General features: G+C 39.7%; 1 protein-coding gene across 2 annotated transcripts; it reads left to right on the top strand.

Annotated features, from left to right (window-relative positions):
* The first annotated feature begins 11161 nt into the window (after positions 1-11161).
* CSN7 (COP9 signalosome subunit 7) lies at positions 11162-18305 on the top strand. 2 transcript variants are annotated; one of them, XM_017250352.3, is made up of 5 exons: positions 11162-11441; positions 11495-11747; positions 17430-17650; positions 17723-17876; positions 18023-18305. In XM_017250352.3, exons 1-5 carry the CDS (start codon positions 11253-11255, stop codon positions 18043-18045), a joined length of 840 nt encoding a protein of 279 aa, XP_017105841.1. In that variant the 5' UTR covers positions 11162-11252; the 3' UTR covers positions 18046-18305. The 2 variants fall into 2 exon arrangements, with proteins under 2 accessions (XP_017105841.1, XP_017105840.1); XM_017250351.3 differs by having other exon boundaries at positions 11163-11441; positions 18020-18305.
* The last annotated feature ends 153 nt before the right edge of the window (positions 18306-18458 follow it).

Raw genomic sequence — 18458 nt, 5'->3', positions numbered from 1 at the left:
TCCCACTTAATTTCTAGAATCAATTTGATTATTTTGTTACCGCCACCAGCTATTTCCTCTAATTAGTATCTCTCTCTAAATAATCAGCAAAAGGCTGTTTAATCACTTCAAAATGTTTATGCAAATCAAATGATATTCAATATGTTGCTTTAATGCAGCTGTTAAATTGTTGTGTTGTTTTAGTTTTTGGTTTAAGCTATGCAGGCGTTTATTTTCAAATCATTTGAATGCTAACCCTAGTGCTGCTGTTGATTTTTTGCCTCATTAAACAAATTGAATGGGCCATCAGCATACTTCTCTACTTTGCAAGTGCATTGCATAATTTAGAATAATAAAACCATGAATTTTGAACAACAAAATTATGTATAAAAAAGAAAGTTTCTGCGCGTTAACGAGTGATTGATTTTAAGACACATTTAAGTCAAGTTTATAATAGTTTTTCATTGCATGAGATTTAAGCCATTATAGGTAATCCGTTTTGGCATCGGTAGCAAAATATATAAAATAATTAAAAAAAGTGAATAAAAAATATATATTTTGACAAAAAAATAATATAAAAAACGAAGTTTATTTTTTTTTTACATTTTTGGATTGAAAAATATTTGTAACTTGGCTAATACTTGTCAGATCCACAAATTTTATACATTCCCGATCATAGAACTCACAGTAGCATCTTTTTCAATCAAAACCTCGCAACAAAAATTTTGACCCATTTTTCGCCATTTTTCAAAGGGGTAACATCATGATTTTAGCCAAAATTTGACCAAAATTTTGTTTGTATAAATTTTTGCCATGTTTTGATGCAGATTACAAGTGATTAGAGTCCTGATTTATAAATGGTATTTCGTTTTGAGAAAGCTTAAGAAATAGCCAAAATATTCACTAAAAAGTGAATCAAAAGTTTGTATTTTGGCCAAGTGAAAAATGTTAAAAATGCTTCTCCAATTTTGTACTTTTTTCGACGGAAAAATATTCATAATTTGGCTAATACTTGTCAGATCCACAAATTTTATACATTCCCGATCATAAAACTCACAATAGCATATTTTTCAATCAAAACCTCGCAACAAAAATTTTGACCCATTTTTCGCCATTTTTCAAAGGGGTAACATCATGATTTTAGCCAAAATTTGACCAAAATTTTGTTTTCATAATTTTTATCAAGTTTTGATGCAGATTACAAGTGAATAGAGTCCTGATTTATAAATGGCATTTCGTTTTGAGGAAGCTTGAGAAATAGCCAAAATATTCACTAAAAAGTGAATCAAAATTTTGGATTTTGGCCATGTGAAAAATGTTAAGAATGCTTTTCCAATTTTGTACTTTTTTCGACGGAAAAATATTCATAACTTGGCTAATACTTGTCAGATTGACAAATGTTATACATTCCCGATTATAGAACTCACAGTAGCATCTTTTTCAAACAAAACCTCGCAACAAAAATTTTGACCCATTTTTCGCCATTTTTCAAAGGGGTAACATCATGATTTTACCCAAAATTTGACCAAAATTTAGTTTTTATAATTTTTGCCATGTTTTGATGCAGATCACAAGTGATTAGAGTCCTGATTTATAAATGGCATTTCGTTTTGAGAAAGCTTGAGAAATAGCCAAAATATTCACTAAAAAGTGAATCAAAAGTTTGTATTTTGGCCAAGTGAAAAATGTTAAAAATGCTTCTCCAATTTTGTACTTTTTTCGACGGAAAAATATTCATAATTTGGCTAATACTTGTCAGATCCACAAATTTTATACATTCCCGATCATAAAACTCACAATAGCATATTTTTCAATCAAAACCTCGCAACAAAAATTTTGACCCATTTTTCGCCATTTTTCAAAGGGGTAACATCATGATTTTAGCCAAAATTTGACCAAAATTTTGTTTTCATAATTTTTATCAAGTTTTGATGCAGATTACAAGTGAATAGAGTCCTGATTTATAAATGGCATTTCGTTTTGAGGAAGCTTGAGAAATAGCCAAAATATTCACTAAAAAGTGAATCAAAAGTTTGGATTTTGGCCAAGTGAAAAATGTTAAAAATGCTTCTGCAATTTTGTACTTTTTTCGACGGAAAAATATTCATAACTTGGCTAATACTTGTCAGATCCACAAATGTTATACATTCCCGATTATAGAACTCAGAGTAGCATCTTTTTCAATCAAAACCTCGCAACAAAAATTTTTACCCATTTTTCGCCATTTTTCAAAGGGGTAACATCATGATTTTAGCCAAAATTTGACCAAAATTTTGTTTTCATAATTTTTATCAAGTTTTGATGCAGATTACAAGTGAATAGAGTCCTGATTTATAAATGGCATTTCGTTTTGAGGAAGCTTGAGAAATAGCCAAAATATTCACTAAAAAGTGAATCAAAAGTTTGGATTTTGGCCAAGTGAAAAATGTTAAAAATGCTTTTTCAATTTTGTACTTTTTTCGACGGAAAAATATTCATAATTTGGCTAATACTTGTCAGATCCACAAATGTTATACATTTCCGATCATAGATCTCACAATAGCATCTTTTTCAATCAAAACCTCGCAACAAAAATTTTGACCCATTTTTCGCCATTTTTCAAAGGGGTAACATCATGATTTTAGCCAAAATTTGACCAAAATTTTGTTTTCATAATTTTTATCAAGTTTTGATGCAGATTACAAGTGAATAGAGTCCTGATTTATAAATGGCATTTCGTTTTGAGGAAGCTTGAGAAATAGCCAAAATATTCACTAAAAAGTGAATCAAAATTTTGGATTTTGGCCATGTGAAAAATGTTAAGAATGCTTTTCCAATTTTGTACTTTTTTCGACGGAAAAATATTCATAACTTGGCTAATACTTGTCAGATTGACAAATGTTATACATTCCCGATTATAGAACTCACAGTAGCATCTTTTTCAAACAAAACCTCGCAACAAAAATTTTGACCCATTTTTCGCCATTTTTCAAAGGGGTAACATCATGATTTTACCCAAAATTTGACCAAAATTTAGTTTTTATAATTTTTGCCATGTTTTGATGCAGATCACAAGTGATTAGAGTCCTGATTTATAAATGGCATTTCGTTTTGAGAAAGCTTGAGAAATAGCCAAAATATTCACTAAAAAGTGAATCAAAAGTTTGGATTTTGGCCAAGTGAAAAATGTTAAAAAGAATGTTTCAGTTTTTTCACTTTAAGAGGTGAGAAAATATTCATAACTTGGCTACTAATTGTCAGAACTTGTAACAGTTAGAACAGTAGTATTAATGCGATTTAACATAGCATCCACTTGGAAAAGCTTACTTAAGCTAATACCAAAACCAGGTTTTGGGACAAAGCTCTCTAAAAATATGATTTGTAGGAGCTCAGATAAAAATTTCTAAAATTAAAATTAAAACTTTATAATGGGAAACAATTATGTTTCCAACTGGAACAATTTTTTAACTTTTTTGGTTTGTTTTAGTCTCTAAAATAAAATGAATTATCAACATGTTTTGATTTAAAGTTCCTCGACACAAAATCCTCTAATCCCCATAATAAATATTCTATTAATAAAATCCACGCACAAATTAAATGAATTGAATAAATAATTACATGTGTTTTTTAATACTACAAAGGCATTTTGGGCAATTAGGTAAATGTTTAATCATCCGTAACGAATCGCAACGATTTGCCAAATATGTCGAGTGTAATCAGCTCAATTTCTGCCAAATTTGAGCGTAAAATTCAATCAAACAGATTTGCCTAAATTCCTAATAAATAGTATACATGACATTGTTTTAGAAACTTCCTATATTGCTTGCGGTTAAATAATGCATTAACTATATTATAAAACAATTCATTAATGAATTTCTTACTTAAATCGGAAGTATATCAGTTACATGAAACATAACCGCTTGCATATGCATTTAACCTATTTAATTGCTTGCATTCATATTCGGACATGAATCCATTAATTTGTCCATTCATGTATCCTGAATGTCTGCATTGTAATATGCCTGTCCATTACACAAATAATGGCTCTCCAATTATGCACATCTGCCAAGGATTCAGGGCGCCCCCGGATGAATTGGTGATCCGAATTTCAGGCCTTATGCTCCTCGCCATAAGTTAGCCAATTATTCAAATGTGATTCCGATATATGTGTAACTGAACGAGCCATAATTATCATTGATTAAAGCCGAAACCACTTCAACTAACCTGTAGTCAGGGGCTCAATTCAATAAGTCAGAGTCCCAGTAGTAAAGCCTCCCAACAACTACCTCACTGGATTAAAAAAAAAGTATACACCTTACAGGTAAATTTTAATTTAAATGTAATAGCGATTAGTTTGTTACAACATTTTGCTTTTAGTCAAAAAATGTCATTTTATGGCCCTGTGCGCTGTGTTATGTATTATTAAAGCCCGTTATATAAAATTGCAATTAAGCGAACAAAAACTAATTGAAAATTCCATTGGGGATGGCACGGATCAGGGTACCACCTCCACCTTTCCTCCAACAAATTAAACTTAAATTCTGGAAAGTCATACCAACAGGATGACAGACCGGGACTTCTTTAATTAGATTATTAAGGCCATCTTGAGTGAATAAAACTTTAACATATTCAGCCAACACATACAAATATACATACTACACCATTTGGTTGAAATTTAATTAAAAAACTTTTAGCCAATCGAGAAGAAAACGAGGAAAATCTGTTTGTCCTACAGCCCGGCAAATAAATCTTTATGGATTAAGCGCACTGCTTGTGTTGATATTGTTGTTTTGCTTCAGCCACAGCCTCCTCTTGCTCCAGCTCCGGCTCCGTCTCCGGCTCCTCTGGTTTTCCACTTTCCCACTTTTCCGACAACAAAGAATTTTTGGAAAAGCTTTAAAAACTACTTTGTAGCCGGGAGACCTCGTCACAAACTTTTCCGCCGCGCAATGAGAAGGAAACCAGAAATGATAGACCCGTCCCGAAAAATTGAGGGCCACTAAAATTAAGGCAGGGGGGTGGAGGGGCGGGAAGGCTGGTCTATAGACGGGCGAGTGATTTATGCGTTTGGCCGAAAACTTCCAGCCAAGCGTGTGAAAGCCAGCTGAGCTGACTTGAGCCAAGCTGCTGTTCTCGTTCCCTGGTAGCAAATTTTTGGTTTAATGAACTCGAATGTTAATAAATAAATTTGTCAATAAAGCCCCCGTCGCTGGAGAGGTGCTAGGTTATCTCCGACTACCAAGGAACATAATGAAACGAAGATGAATAGAGGAGGATGGCCTGCGCCGTTCTTGGCCAGTTTAATTTGCTTTTGCCCCGAAAAGCAGGCAACACATTGCTCGGCCTAATGAGCTGCGATGAATGAAAATGGTCGGTGAATAGCCAAAGGATCTGCGAAGGAACAGCAAGCATCCAAAGAGAATATCTCAATCATTGACATTAAAATGCCCAGGAGCTTAAAACTTCCTTTTGCGACACAAAGTACACAAATTCGGCTAATTAACGTTAATTAGCAAGCTTTCCGAAATGTTTGAATCGGACTTCAAATCGAAATGGAAATTGATCGGATAAATGTCTTTTTTGATTATACCAAAAAAAAGGCGGAATGAATGGAAAAGTAGAATCTCTAATCTCTGGCCAACTTCATAAAACTTGGACTTTACTGGCCACTTTGTTACCCTATTTAAACGTGATTTAATTTGATTTCTATATCCACGCATGCAGCTGGAATAGCTTTGATTCTTATTCCCGCCGGATTTTACTGCCGTCTGACCAATCGACTTGCCCCATTGGAGGGCAATCAACACATCATCGACGAGAGGGGAAACACCCGTATATCTCCTAATGGCATCAACATCCTTATTATCCGTATCCAGCTCATCATCAAACCCAACCCGGGTCGACGCCGATGGGGATGGGGGATTGTGGACTCTGGATTGGGGATAGCAACATTATCGTTTGTTTTGATAGGTTTTTTGTTCGCTACCTCGACGGGATAATTCTCCACACACGCTGGCTTCTTGCTCTATGACCAGCTTGTTTGTTTGTTTGTAACCATCATTTCTTTTTTTTTTAGGAGGCTCTCGTGTTTGTTGTTCGGGCAACGGGCAAAAACATTCATCAAATTCGTTATCCCTGAAAGCAAAACCCTGGGTATTCCGATCCCCCGAACAATGTCAGGTGCTTACATGCGCCCAAAAATAGACGAATGCAGATTGAAATTGATGGCCCGTCTGTCGGCTTAGAGCCCCAGCCACTTCTTAAATGTTTAAGTTCTCGATTACACGACAAAAGCTGCTTTACAGCACTTGGGTATTTTGCCATGTTAGCCATGTTAGCCGGGTAGGCGAGAGCCTTCCGTTGAAAAGTGCTTACCGGTTGCATTTAGGATAAATAAACTACCATACCATATATTGTATCGTGTCGATGGCCAACAAAAACTTTCCACCAAGGTGCCACGGCAAAAGCAATCCACTTAGGAGCTGAGCTGAGTGGGACAGATTTCGATGGTAACGAATGGCCTGGCATTTGAGAAGTATTTAAAAAGGGTGGACCATTCTATGGAAATTTACAATTTTGGGATAAGCTCTTAAGCTTTCAGACCTTGATTGGGCCTAATAATTGACATTACTCAATGGTCTTGCTGGTAAGGCCTCTTAAAACATTAAATATTCTATAGAAAGTGGATATGATTGAGTAAGCAACAAGTGTATTTACGACAACTGAGAATTGTTTATAGATGGTTTCTCCCTCTGGCCAAAAAAGCCACCCATCCAACCGATATCCTTGTACCATGCACCTGTCAATTTTGGTTTATATATCGTGTTTCTATTTTGGCCCCCTCTTGTCAAGTAGTTTTTCCTGATTTTTGCCTGCGGTGGGAAAACAAAAAAAAAAAGAGCTGTAATAATATGCCATGCTCGACTAGTTTCCATGTGGAAATGACGCTTGTGGTTCCGAGAGTACTCCATGTCCTGTAAGTGCGGTTAGTTGAATTTTTTCTCCTTTGAGCGTTAGACGAAATTTGATTTGACATTGTTATTGCGGTTGTGGCTGTTTCTTTCTGCTGTGAAAACATTGACAGTTGCTCTCGGTCGGGTAACTAATTGAAGTTCGAGGCTATTTCCGAGCTGAACTCGAATGGACTCTGGAATTTGTTATTTAAATTAACTGTCTCTGGCTATCGGTGCCATCTATTCCATGGCTCCGTCATACACTATATTTCCCACCGCCTGTGTCCGTGGAACTTGACCTAAATTGCTTTTTACTTTACTTCATTCCATTACTCCATGGCGATTCTGTGCTTTTCATTGCGCTTTCACCCAACAAAGTTTTAGTCTAAAAGAAATCCTTGATAAATTGTCATAAAGCAAGCGCAATATTTTATCATCAGCTTTTGTGCAACCTTTCGCTGCACTCGTCGAATGGAGCGATTTCATCTTCCTTGTTTATTACGACTTATTTTTATTTTGTACCGCCTTCAACAGCAGTGACCCGCGAATGGTGTCCCTTCCCAGAGAAACAAAAAAAAAAAAAAAGCCCCTGATCCGGGTCAAGTCAACCTTGTTCCGGGAAATGCCAGTGCGGGGGAAGTTGCCAAAGTTGTCCAGCCGCTTGTCATTTGCATCGATAAGCGTTCCCAATGCCATAACCATAATGACAATACGTCCAGTAAGCCCAATAATCGCGGCCAAAATGCACTGAAAACAAATGGTTTTTAGTCAGATTAGTTTGAATTAATTAAAAAGTCAATATCAAGGCCAAAAGCCAATTCCTATTAAACAGTTTCTGGTTTATCTTTATACTTACATATCAGTCTTGTAATTTCTTGATTTTAATAATAATCCTAAATAGACATCCTGTTTTTTTGAGTGCCCCAACAAACATGCAGACGGGAAAAGCAATTTAAGTCCTAATGAGCAGAGCGACAAACTTGCTGGGAAGGTCAAGTCTTTGTCCTGCCGGCCGATAAAAAATGATAAGCCAAAGGCAAACGCGAAAGCCGCAGCTGCTCCCCAAAAATAAAGAAATGTATATAAAATAATGCAGAATGAGGGGCATTATTCGGTTTTAGAACATTGTTATACGCGGACCATGTTGTCCCTGTATAACAGTTTGTTGTTGGCCAAGTTAGTCAAGCATTTTGCATGCGAAACGCGTTCACAGAGCTCAGTGCTTTTATGTGGCTATTTGAGCGCCCTGAAGCTGTTTTGATATTTTATTTCCATACAGTTTTATGGGCTAGTAAGCAAATTGTCGGGGCGCGTGGCAGGATCGAGTGGGTTCCACTTTTCGGGGATTTTCATGTGATGGATTCGAAAGTGAAAAAGTGTAATTAATTTTAAAGCTTAGTTGTCAACCAGCTAAGCGGCGTTCCGGCGTTCCAGCTCTTCGAAATTTAGAAACTTCCTGCGATGCTTTTCCCGCAAATTAAACTGAAAGCCTTCGTTCTGTAATCTGGGAAATACATGTGAAAAACCGAAGAACTGAACAACTGAACAACCTGCCAACTGCCGATTCATTGTGCGTCAAATTAATGACAAAGTAAAATCCACAAAAAAGGAGAAAACCCACCACGGCGAAGAAAGTTTGTCGCTGTGACAGAGCACTTTCCAAAATTTGGAAAACTCAATCTAAATTAGGAAGTCAACTATAGCTTACCCTGCCTTAAAGTATCTATTAGTATCTTTAAATCATAAAAGTATTGTTAGTCTTAAGGATTTCCTATTTTTATCCGGCGAAGGTTCTTGATTATTTTTCTACAAAAGAGGGTAAGAGAAACTTATCCTTAAAATAATTAAACAAAATATACATTTCAACCATATTTTTCATATCTTTTACCTACGAACTCCAACGAACCCAGAACCCTCAGGGAAATGGCTTTGCGCAGTTTTTGCCAAGCTCAAAATAAAAACACTCTCTGGCTGTCTATCATCCTCCCATCTACCTCAGGAAAATAGCCACTGGGTGTTGGTGGTTGCGAAACCAGAAAAAAAAAACAACGCAACCACGGCAGGAACTTTCCGCACGCAGGCCGCAAAATGCAAGGGAGCCAAGGCAAAGCGATTTCGCATTATTCCAAAAATGTTTCAAACGCACCAAGGGAACTAATCACGAATGTATTTCCACGTCCAACACCGCAGAAAAAAGACCACATTCACGGATATTGGGCCGAAACGGCCCAAAGGAAACTGCAGCCGAACGGTCCAAACGGAAACAGAATCTGAACCAATTTTGTAATGGCCAGGCGATATTGCGAAAATTTGCCAAATCCAATAAAATGTGTTGCCCCGCTCAAGAGGAGGTACTGGGCGTTGGGTAGTGGGTGTAGGTTGGGTGTAGGCGTGCCAATCCAATTGGAAAAAATTGCAAATCAGTCCAGTCAATGTCTGTTTAAATACGTGGAACCTGAAAAACAAAACAAAAGCGTAAAAACTACAGAAAGGGAGAATATGCCAGCATAATGGATACAGTGTGGAACAGTTTTAAAAACCGACAAAGTGGCTTTAAAGATCAGCCTACCTTTTTCCACAGGGTTCTGTCTGTCTGTCTCCAGAGAGCCCTGACCTTTAGTTAACTTTTCATAATCGATGAGCAGGCAAATCCCTTCAGATACCTCACACTCTCCTTTTCCACCCGCAGGACTCGATAAAGGGTTTTCAACTTTGACCCTGCACCTTTTTTTTATATATTTTTTTTCGGCATCCACCGTAGCAATAATAACAAGTGTGGCTTGAGCAAAGTTTTGGCAGCCCAAAGTGGCTCAAAGAATATATATTTTTTTTAGGCCCGACCATCTCTTTTCCACATTTTCCAACTACCCCCAGGGGCGCGCCCCTGGCGTTGGGGCGTGGCTTGTGTTTGTGCGTACATGTGTGTTTGCAGAGTGAATATTGGGTGAAAAGTGTTTTAAAACAAGAAAGGAAAGCTAACTTCGGGCGGAGCCGAAGTTTATATACCCTTGCAGTTAAAACCGGATATTTATCGCAAACATCGGATATAGTTGGCCGATCCTTATGGGAATAGGAATATATAATCCAATTTATTACAATACAAAATCTAAAAAAAGTCCCAAACTTCTATCTTCAAAAATACGAAAGTTGATATTTCTACCAAATACCATTTCCGATCGTTCAGTTATATGGCAGCTATGGGATATAGTCGGCCGATCCTAATGAAATTTGGTAGGTTGGATCAACTGACCAAGAATTAAATCTGTACTAAGTTCCAGCTTTCTATCTTCAAAAACACGAAAGTTGGGTCATTTCCGATCGTTCAGTTATATGGCAGCTATAGGATATAGTCGGCCGATCCTTATGAAATTTGGCATGTCGTATTATTTTGCCAAAAATAGCTCTCATGTCAAATTTGAACTCTCTAACTCTAAAAACACCAAAGTTATACCATTTCCGATCAATCAGTTATATGGCAGCTATAGGATATAGTCGGCCGATCTGGGCCGTTCCGACTTATATACTGCGTGCAAAGGAAAGAAGGGTGTGTGCAAAGTTTCAAGTCGATAGCTTTAAAACTGAGAGACTAGTTCGCGTAGAAACAGACAGACAGACGGACAGACAGACGGACAGACAGACGGACAGACGGACAGACGGACAGACGGACAGACGGACATGCTCATATCAACTCAGGAGGTGATCCTGATCAAGAATATATATACTTTATAGGGTCGGAGATGTCTCCTTCACTGCGTTGCACACTTTTGACCAAAATTATAATACCCTCTGCAAGGGTATAATGAGCCCAGCACTGAGCGTGCTTTAAGCATAATGACTTCAGAGGATAAAAGGTGCCAAAGCAGAGAAGCAATCGGATTATAGAATTACTTTTTTAAAATGGTTTTAAATGTTGGTGATGACTACAGAAATAAATAATTTCAAAGCGGATAAAAGTTTAAAAATCTCTCGGAAAATATGGTATAAATTCTAAAATCATAAAAGATTAGTATATACCTTTCTTAAATATACATTTACAACAAATTTTTACTTCTCTTTAGTCGATTTAAAATGTTTTAGTCAGACACTCAAGTCACTCAACTTAATTTAAAGACATTTTTAAAATAACAAAAACTATTATATTTTGAATTTGGCGCCAAAATGGCTGTCAAATCGTCGTTTCTGGTGTTGCCGGACCATTTTTCTGCCAAACAGCTGATCCCGGCAAAGTTACTGAAGTTTTACAACACTGCCGCTGAACAACTGTACAGCACTGCGAGACTATTTGCAAAAACACAACAACTTATCGGAAAACAGCGAAATACTTCAAATTAAACGTTCAAAATGACTCAGGACATGCTGCTTGGCAACGAGGAACCGAGCAAAAGCAAGGAAACGTTCCTGGAGAAGTTCTGTCTGTTGGCCAAAGCAGCCACCTCGAATGCCGCACTGCTCGACGTGATTCGCCAGGCTCTGGAGGCTCCAAATGTCTTTGTTTTCGGTGAATTGCTGGCGGAGCCTTCTGTGGCGCAGGTTAGTTATCAAATCCCTTTATTTAGCAGTCCACTAATCAGCTACTATTCCAGCTCAAAGACTCAGAGGATGCCAAGCACTTTGAGACACTGAATCTGTTTGCATATGGAACGTACAAGGATTACCGCTCCCAGCCCGAAAAATACATCGAACTTAGCCCGGCGATGCAGAAAAAGTTGCAGCACCTTACCATTGTCTCGCTGGCCATTAAGGCCAAGAGCATTCCCTACGCTCTGCTACTCAGCGAGCTGGAAATAGATAACGTTCGCCACCTTGAGGACATCATCATTGAGGCCATTTATGCAGGTAAGTGAGGATTGAAACTACGAAATGCTAATGGAAATAGGTGTTGAGGACTTTATTTTAAGTTTAGATTAAGGTGCTTATATTCCAATCTGTAAGATTACAGTTTTGCAGACAATTTTGTTGTGCCAAAAACACTAGAAGTGTTTGGGGTGAGGAGCCTATTTTAGTTTTTAAATCTAAGCGTGCAATCTTTGAGAAACCATTTTAGCTTGGAAGTTATCTTTAAAACTGAAACTAGTTTCCCTTAAAACATCAAATTGATGTAAGGAGTCTGTTTTTCTATCAAAATTGCTTAAAATATTAGCCAAAGAGCTTCACCTGGTCTTGTACTTGGCTCTCAGCTTGGCTGATTCACATTTCCGGGAAATATTTGCATAATTAACTTAAATGCTAATTTTTTTGCAACTTCGCACCCACGCAAGTGTAGGAGTGCCAATTAGCATTTTGGAAGGATGCTTCTTACGCGCCTGCGGCCCATCAGCTGTAAAAGCAGCTGCTGCAAAAGCCGTGTCAAGTTGCGCCGCCCCACTTCCAGCCTAGCCATCTGCCCATGCTGCCACCAAAAATATCCCACCCACCCATCATCTGCCTTGGGGGCAGTGCACTTGATTAGCCGGGACAGCTGACGCATCCTGTAAACGATGTTGGTAACGAAAGGAGAACAATCGAGTCGAAGAGTGAGGCTAACAGCAGAGCCAGGCCAGATTCATTAAGCCAGTCGGTTTTGCTGCGCTACCAGTTGCTTTGTCCCCTGAACTCCCCCCTGGGGAATCAGTTTTTATGGCATTGAAAGTCGTCAGCTGGATGAACACTCTTGCCTCGATGATTTCCTTTCTCAACTCAGCAGGCATGAGCTCGACCAACCACAGTGAAAAGTCCTTAATTGACACTAGAGGTGTTCTTAAGGTTTATAAGCGTTCTTTAATCGGACATCTAAATTGTAAGTAGAGTTGTATAATTTTATTCTTCAATTCAATTCTTCCCTCAATCAAATATTGGTGGGTTCTCCTCCTCCAATCAATCATATTGCGCCGGCACAGATTGCAAATTTAACACACTCTTCGTTTGTATTTCCTTCTGTTCTGCAGCTGTCTGGAAAAAGCCGTAAATCAAACGCAACATCCGGAATCCGGAGCCCAAACATGGGGCTAAAGTGCCCCATGTAAGCATACTTTTAGGCCCTCGATGCGGTGCTAAACTTGTTGTTGCTGTTGATTTTTGAGCTCTGGACTCGTGATCTATGGTCCAGAGCAAAAACAAACAGAAGCTGCGTAGGAATACTAAGCCCTGGGCGGAATAGAGGGGGAAAAACAAGGAACACAAGCTCTTCAGATGATAGTAGGCTAGTGTGGTATTTTAAGCGCTTCAGCGTCCGACAAGTGTCCACTCGAACCGCATTATTTGGGCGTGGCCGAGAACAACCAAACACGGCCGAAACATAAGCGCCAGAACATTACTTGGTGTGGGTGGAAAGCAAATAGCAGTCAGCACTTTTTAATGGAGTCTTTGCTGTCCATTATCTAAGCAAATAAAGTGACAACTCAACACCCGACAGCCATCTGTCCCATAAATAACCCAGGATCCCCAAGACCCCAGAGCAGCCACTAAAGCTCCAAACGTCGTTTCACCTGGCCCTCCTTCTAATTGCTTTCCAAAGCCAGGCGATGAGCAGACAAATAAATTCCCTCGTACCAGCCAAGATTTATGTTATGATAGCCATCATTAGGGCGTCACTGGTGATGGTGGTGGTGGTGGTGAACTGCCAGATGGCTTGGTTCCTGATGTCTGGATGCCTGATGCCTGGCGCCAGCCGGAATGCGAAATCATTGCGTTCTATTAGGCGCCGTAATCTGACATCGCAATTTAATGTAGCTCCCAACGTGGGTCGCCATTAGCCGGCGGGCAGGTGAAGCACTTGGCCCCCACCTCGCGATTCCAGGTCATCCCATTAGAGCATCATTTGTCTCGCGGGGCGTGCAGTTGGGGGCGCCTAAGGTGGTAGTAGGATATGGTAATTAAATGCCTTCTATAATTGAAATTCGCTTGAAATTTATTTAGGCCGGTTCCATTAGTGAACTGCCGCCTGGTGATTGATTTGGCTTGAGAGCCAGAGACTGAAAAAAACCCCTAAATACAAATAAAAGGTAATATATGTATAAACTGATAAACCTACTTCATTAGTTAATAAAATAAGGCTTATGTTGTGGTAAAAAAAATGATAAAATTATCTTAATTAGGTTTCAGATATTTTTTATCCTCTCACTTAATAAAGACCCTGACTCCCTGACCCCCTTACTATTTTTTTCTGACCTTTAAATTCAACAAAAAAGTGGAATATTGCTGTAAAAGTTTGTAATGCAAAAAAAAGTTTCGAATGAAAACAAGCTGGGCACCGACGGGAATAAAACTATGATAGACACTACCAAAATCCAGAGGAACCCCGAGGGATAAAAACCCTGAAAACCACAAAAAAAAAGACCTGTGGCATCTACTTTATTAAAGCCTTGGGACATCGATGCAACCACGAGCTCAGTAGCAAGGAAAATAAGACGACCTGCGTTTCATATTTTTCTAGTACACCGCTCCGCTCCGAGAGCTCGTTGGCTTTTAATTTTCATGCAATTTCCTAAATATTTCCCCCGATGGACTTACTGCATCATCCTCGCAGAGAGAATTATTCAAAGGACTGCTTTACCTTTTTTTTTTGGGGGGAAAAAGAAAAAAGGCGTAACGTTCTTAAGAGCTCGACGGTGCAACGATGTTGTGGATGGCACCTTGTTTTTCGAGAAACTAATGCCATGTGGGGCTCGTTGCATGGAGAATGTGTGTTCCGGGTTGTGGGAGAATGTGCCGGCTTGATTGTTGCCTTTTGGACGCAGTTCTTTAATACCTTTTGTGTCAAAGAAAAGTTTCGCATAATTCAGGGTGCTTAAAAGCGGCTTTTAGACCCTACCCTCTCACCACCCAGCAGCTGGGCCGATTTGCAATTCAGGGGTGAAGCGGAAACGGAAACACAAAAAACAAGGATGTTTTTTTTTGGGGTAGAATGCAGAATCCTTAAAAAAAAAAAAAAAAAAAACCTTAAGCGCCTTTTTGGAACAGAAAACCCGCAAAAAAGTTGTTAACCTCTTTTGCAATCGGTTAATTAACAGCGTAAAATGAAAATGTGCATACAATGAAAATGGAAAGCTCTCGCTGCATGAAAATCGGCTTTAGATGATTGCGTCAAAGGTTAGGGGTTAGCCTGTGACCTTGCCATAGAGACTGAATTTTCAGCAACCACGCAGCTGGGAGATAATTTGCATCCTGTCGCGAATTTAGGACTCCGCCCAGGACCTTTTGCCTCGCGAATAGTTTTCAGCGCCTGCGGCTCTTGGCAGTAACTGCGCCGGATAAACTTTCCGAACAGCGTGTGTCTGTATCGAGCACTTTGTCAGTTTTAGGTGAAAACTTTCTCCCAGTTCACCGCCAACGCATATTGGTGCCAGAAGTTGAGGGAGTCTGTGCTAGCAGTTCTCTAAAATCTATCGGGTATTATTATATTAAAAAGGACTTGAAAGATGGTATTATTAAAGCTAAGTTGGTGGACAATATTTGGGCAACACTGGTGGATTGCCGAACCTTTATCTTAAGCCATTGTCCTGGTCTGCTGTTGTCATTCGGGTTTTTGTGTAAATTTCAATTAATAAGTTCTACAAAGTGCCAGGTGGGAGAAATGTCTGAAGAGTTGCCAAAGATGTCAGCGGCAGGTGCGTCCCTTAAGAACGCCGCCAGACTGGGATAGCGCCTTAACATGGTTGACCAAATATGCTGGACAGTGCGTGCAATAATTCCATGCTTTTTATTCATCTCTTGGAAGCGGTCCAACCATTTGAATTCCTTCAGCAACCACAGCCGTCGGCGGTTTTACATCATCGCCTCCTGCCTCCTTGCCGCCTGGATGCCTGGATGCCTGGCTGCCGGCGATTCATTCTCCTGCTGTCCGTCAACAGTTTTTGCACAATTTGCGGGCATAGCAGTAAGCATGATTGATTGCCCTGGCGTTGAGTTTCTCGCACGCGACAGCAGGCGGCCTCAGCCCCAGCCCCAGAGCAGGATGGGGAACGGGAGGATGGTGCAGGATACCAGACACATGTCAACGCGGAAAAGCCGCACAAATTTTACAGCACTTGCGGCTGAAGGCGTCAAACCACAAAGGAATCCCACGTTCGTTCCCCCCATACGCTCCAATTATTCGTTCGGCCCACTTGAAGGCGTCAAATCAATAAAAATTTTTGCACACAGCTCTCAAGCTAATTAGAAAAGTGTTTGACAAATTGTCGAATCAAATGGCAGCCTTCTTGGCAGTGCGCGAGGATCCAACGGAATTGAATATCCGAGCGAATTCCCTGCATATTTGACTGAATATTTATGGTGAAAGTCAGTGCAATAAACACGGAAACTTGGTCCTGGGACTGGGTCCCGGTTTCGGGGCACCCGTTCAAGGACAAGTGCTCGTAAAGTCAAAGTAAAAGAGCTTAAGGACTTAACTAAAGCTTCGCCATGGCCCCAGACTAAGTTTCTGCCTCGGGCCATAGTTAAGTTCAGCTTTCAACGCCAAACGATTGAATTTCTGGGACTTTCCTACCATCGATCGTCCCTTTGAGAGGCCGAGTCTCTTCGACGTCGACGACGGTGACGACGAAAACAATTCCCAAAATCCACTTGTTATAAATTCTAATCCCCGCTGAGCAGCAACTACAACAACATAAACCTGAAAGCGTTGCAAACGACTTTTCAAATTAATTACTCAAACTACTTTTCACCATCGGCCATGGCATCAAATTGCATCTGCCGGATTACTTACATCCACTGGGCTATATTTTTGGTAATTGAGTCCGTCTCTCCCGATACACAAAGCTAATCTGGGCCAAAGCCACTCCCACTGGGGGATTAGTGGGGATGGCCCCAAAGTGTCCAAAACAAAAGTTAAAACGTTTGTTTTTGATTACACACCGTACGTGTCTCGCCAACCGCAATGTTTTCCTAACATTTGGGAATTTCGGAATTTGCGGTGCGGACTCGGCTCATATATTTATGGAACTGCAACTTCCATTTGCCTAATTGTAGCCAATTTTAGTCTGTTGTTTTTACGCTTTACTAACTATTTTCTAATCAGTTTAATTGATTGAGCACTACCCAGGGCAGCTCCAGGGGAATAAATTGAAAATTGATTGAGTGTTCTTGGCTAGAAAAACGAGTTTGAAATTAATCTACTGCCGGTTGTTGGTCAAATCTATAAAAACCAAAAAATGTGGTAAGATTTAAAAAAGCTTTTCATTAACTGAGCATCTGGGCTTGGAGTACCTTTTCCTTTTGCAATCAATCACTAAATAATTTTTAAAACAACATTGTTTCTGTTTTTGACAAACAAACGTAGTCCTTCGATAATCAATTTATTTATTTGAATTTTATTGTGTTTTTTAAAGAGTTTCCTTCCTTCAGTTAAAGTGCACACTTTATGTGCAACTGTACCACTGTTGCAGGCACTTGTTGCCGTGCTTGAGGGCACTTTAAACTTGCCACTTGAGACCGGCAGTCGGGACAACTTCAGAGACTGTTCGTTCTGGGCAATTAGTCAGGGAAAAAGCTGACAGAAAATTAAAAAAACAACTTTCTTTTTGTCGACTTTCTTTTGCGCAGACATCATCCACGGGAAGCTGTTCCAGAATACTCGAGTTCTGGAGGTGGACTACGCCCAGGGCCGGGACATACCGCCCGGCTATACCAGCCAGATCGTGGAGACCCTTCAGGCCTGGGTCAACTCCTGTGACAGCGTCTCCAACTGCATTGACATGCAGATTAAATACGCCAATGCCGAAAAGTCCAAGAGGATTTTGAACAAGGAGCGAGTAGAACAAGATGTATGTATTTTTTAAGAGATTAAGTTTTGAATTATAAAGTTTATAATCATTTGTTAAATATTTCCCCCCTAGCTTATTAATTTAAAAAAGGTACTGAAGAGCCAGGCATCGGACAGTGACGAAAGCATGCAAATCGATACTCACGGACCAGGAACCAGCGGCGGTCTGGGTCAATCGGAGCTACGCAAGAAGCCCTCGAAGCTAAGGAATCCACGCAGTGCGGCTGGTAAGTGTTGCAACTAAAAATAAGGAGATTCCCATTTGTGGAACTCCCCCAACTGGCTTAGGGAGACTGGCTTCATTACATTGTTATAACTGATTAGTCTTCTTGCTAATTTTCTATTATCACGCTTCTTGTTCTTTTGTTAGCAGTTGGCCTGAAGTTCAGCAAGTGAGTGGAGTCTTGTCGAGCGGATGTGGGTGGATGTGGCAGGGCGCCAGTCAGCTGCAAGGACGAGTGCAACACCACGTGGCACCCGAAAGGCGGAATCTGCTCTGCACTGATGGGGGGACGAGAACTTATCACCTAATATAATCACAGGAAAATTCATCTCAATTTAATAAACAAACGGCGGCTGCCAGCAGAATGGATTCCATAATTAGCATCAAATTGATCATGAAACCAATAATAAATCAAATCTTGTAATAATGAAAATATGAATCAAAGTTCTCTTTTTAATTAGCCTACTTATTTATCCACATTTGCGTGATTTGCGCGTTAAACGAGAGACCATTGTTTACCTCTTGATGCTGCGGGGCTTGGCCCCAAACGAGCCTTTAATTAATGACAAAATAATTCTGGTTTAGA

This window comes from Drosophila bipectinata, chromosome 2R (genome assembly GCF_030179905.1).
Source record: "Drosophila bipectinata strain 14024-0381.07 chromosome 2R, DbipHiC1v2, whole genome shotgun sequence".
NCBI lineage: Eukaryota > Metazoa > Arthropoda > Insecta > Diptera > Drosophilidae > Drosophila > Drosophila bipectinata.
This window is presented reverse-complemented; position numbering and strand designations above follow the sequence as displayed.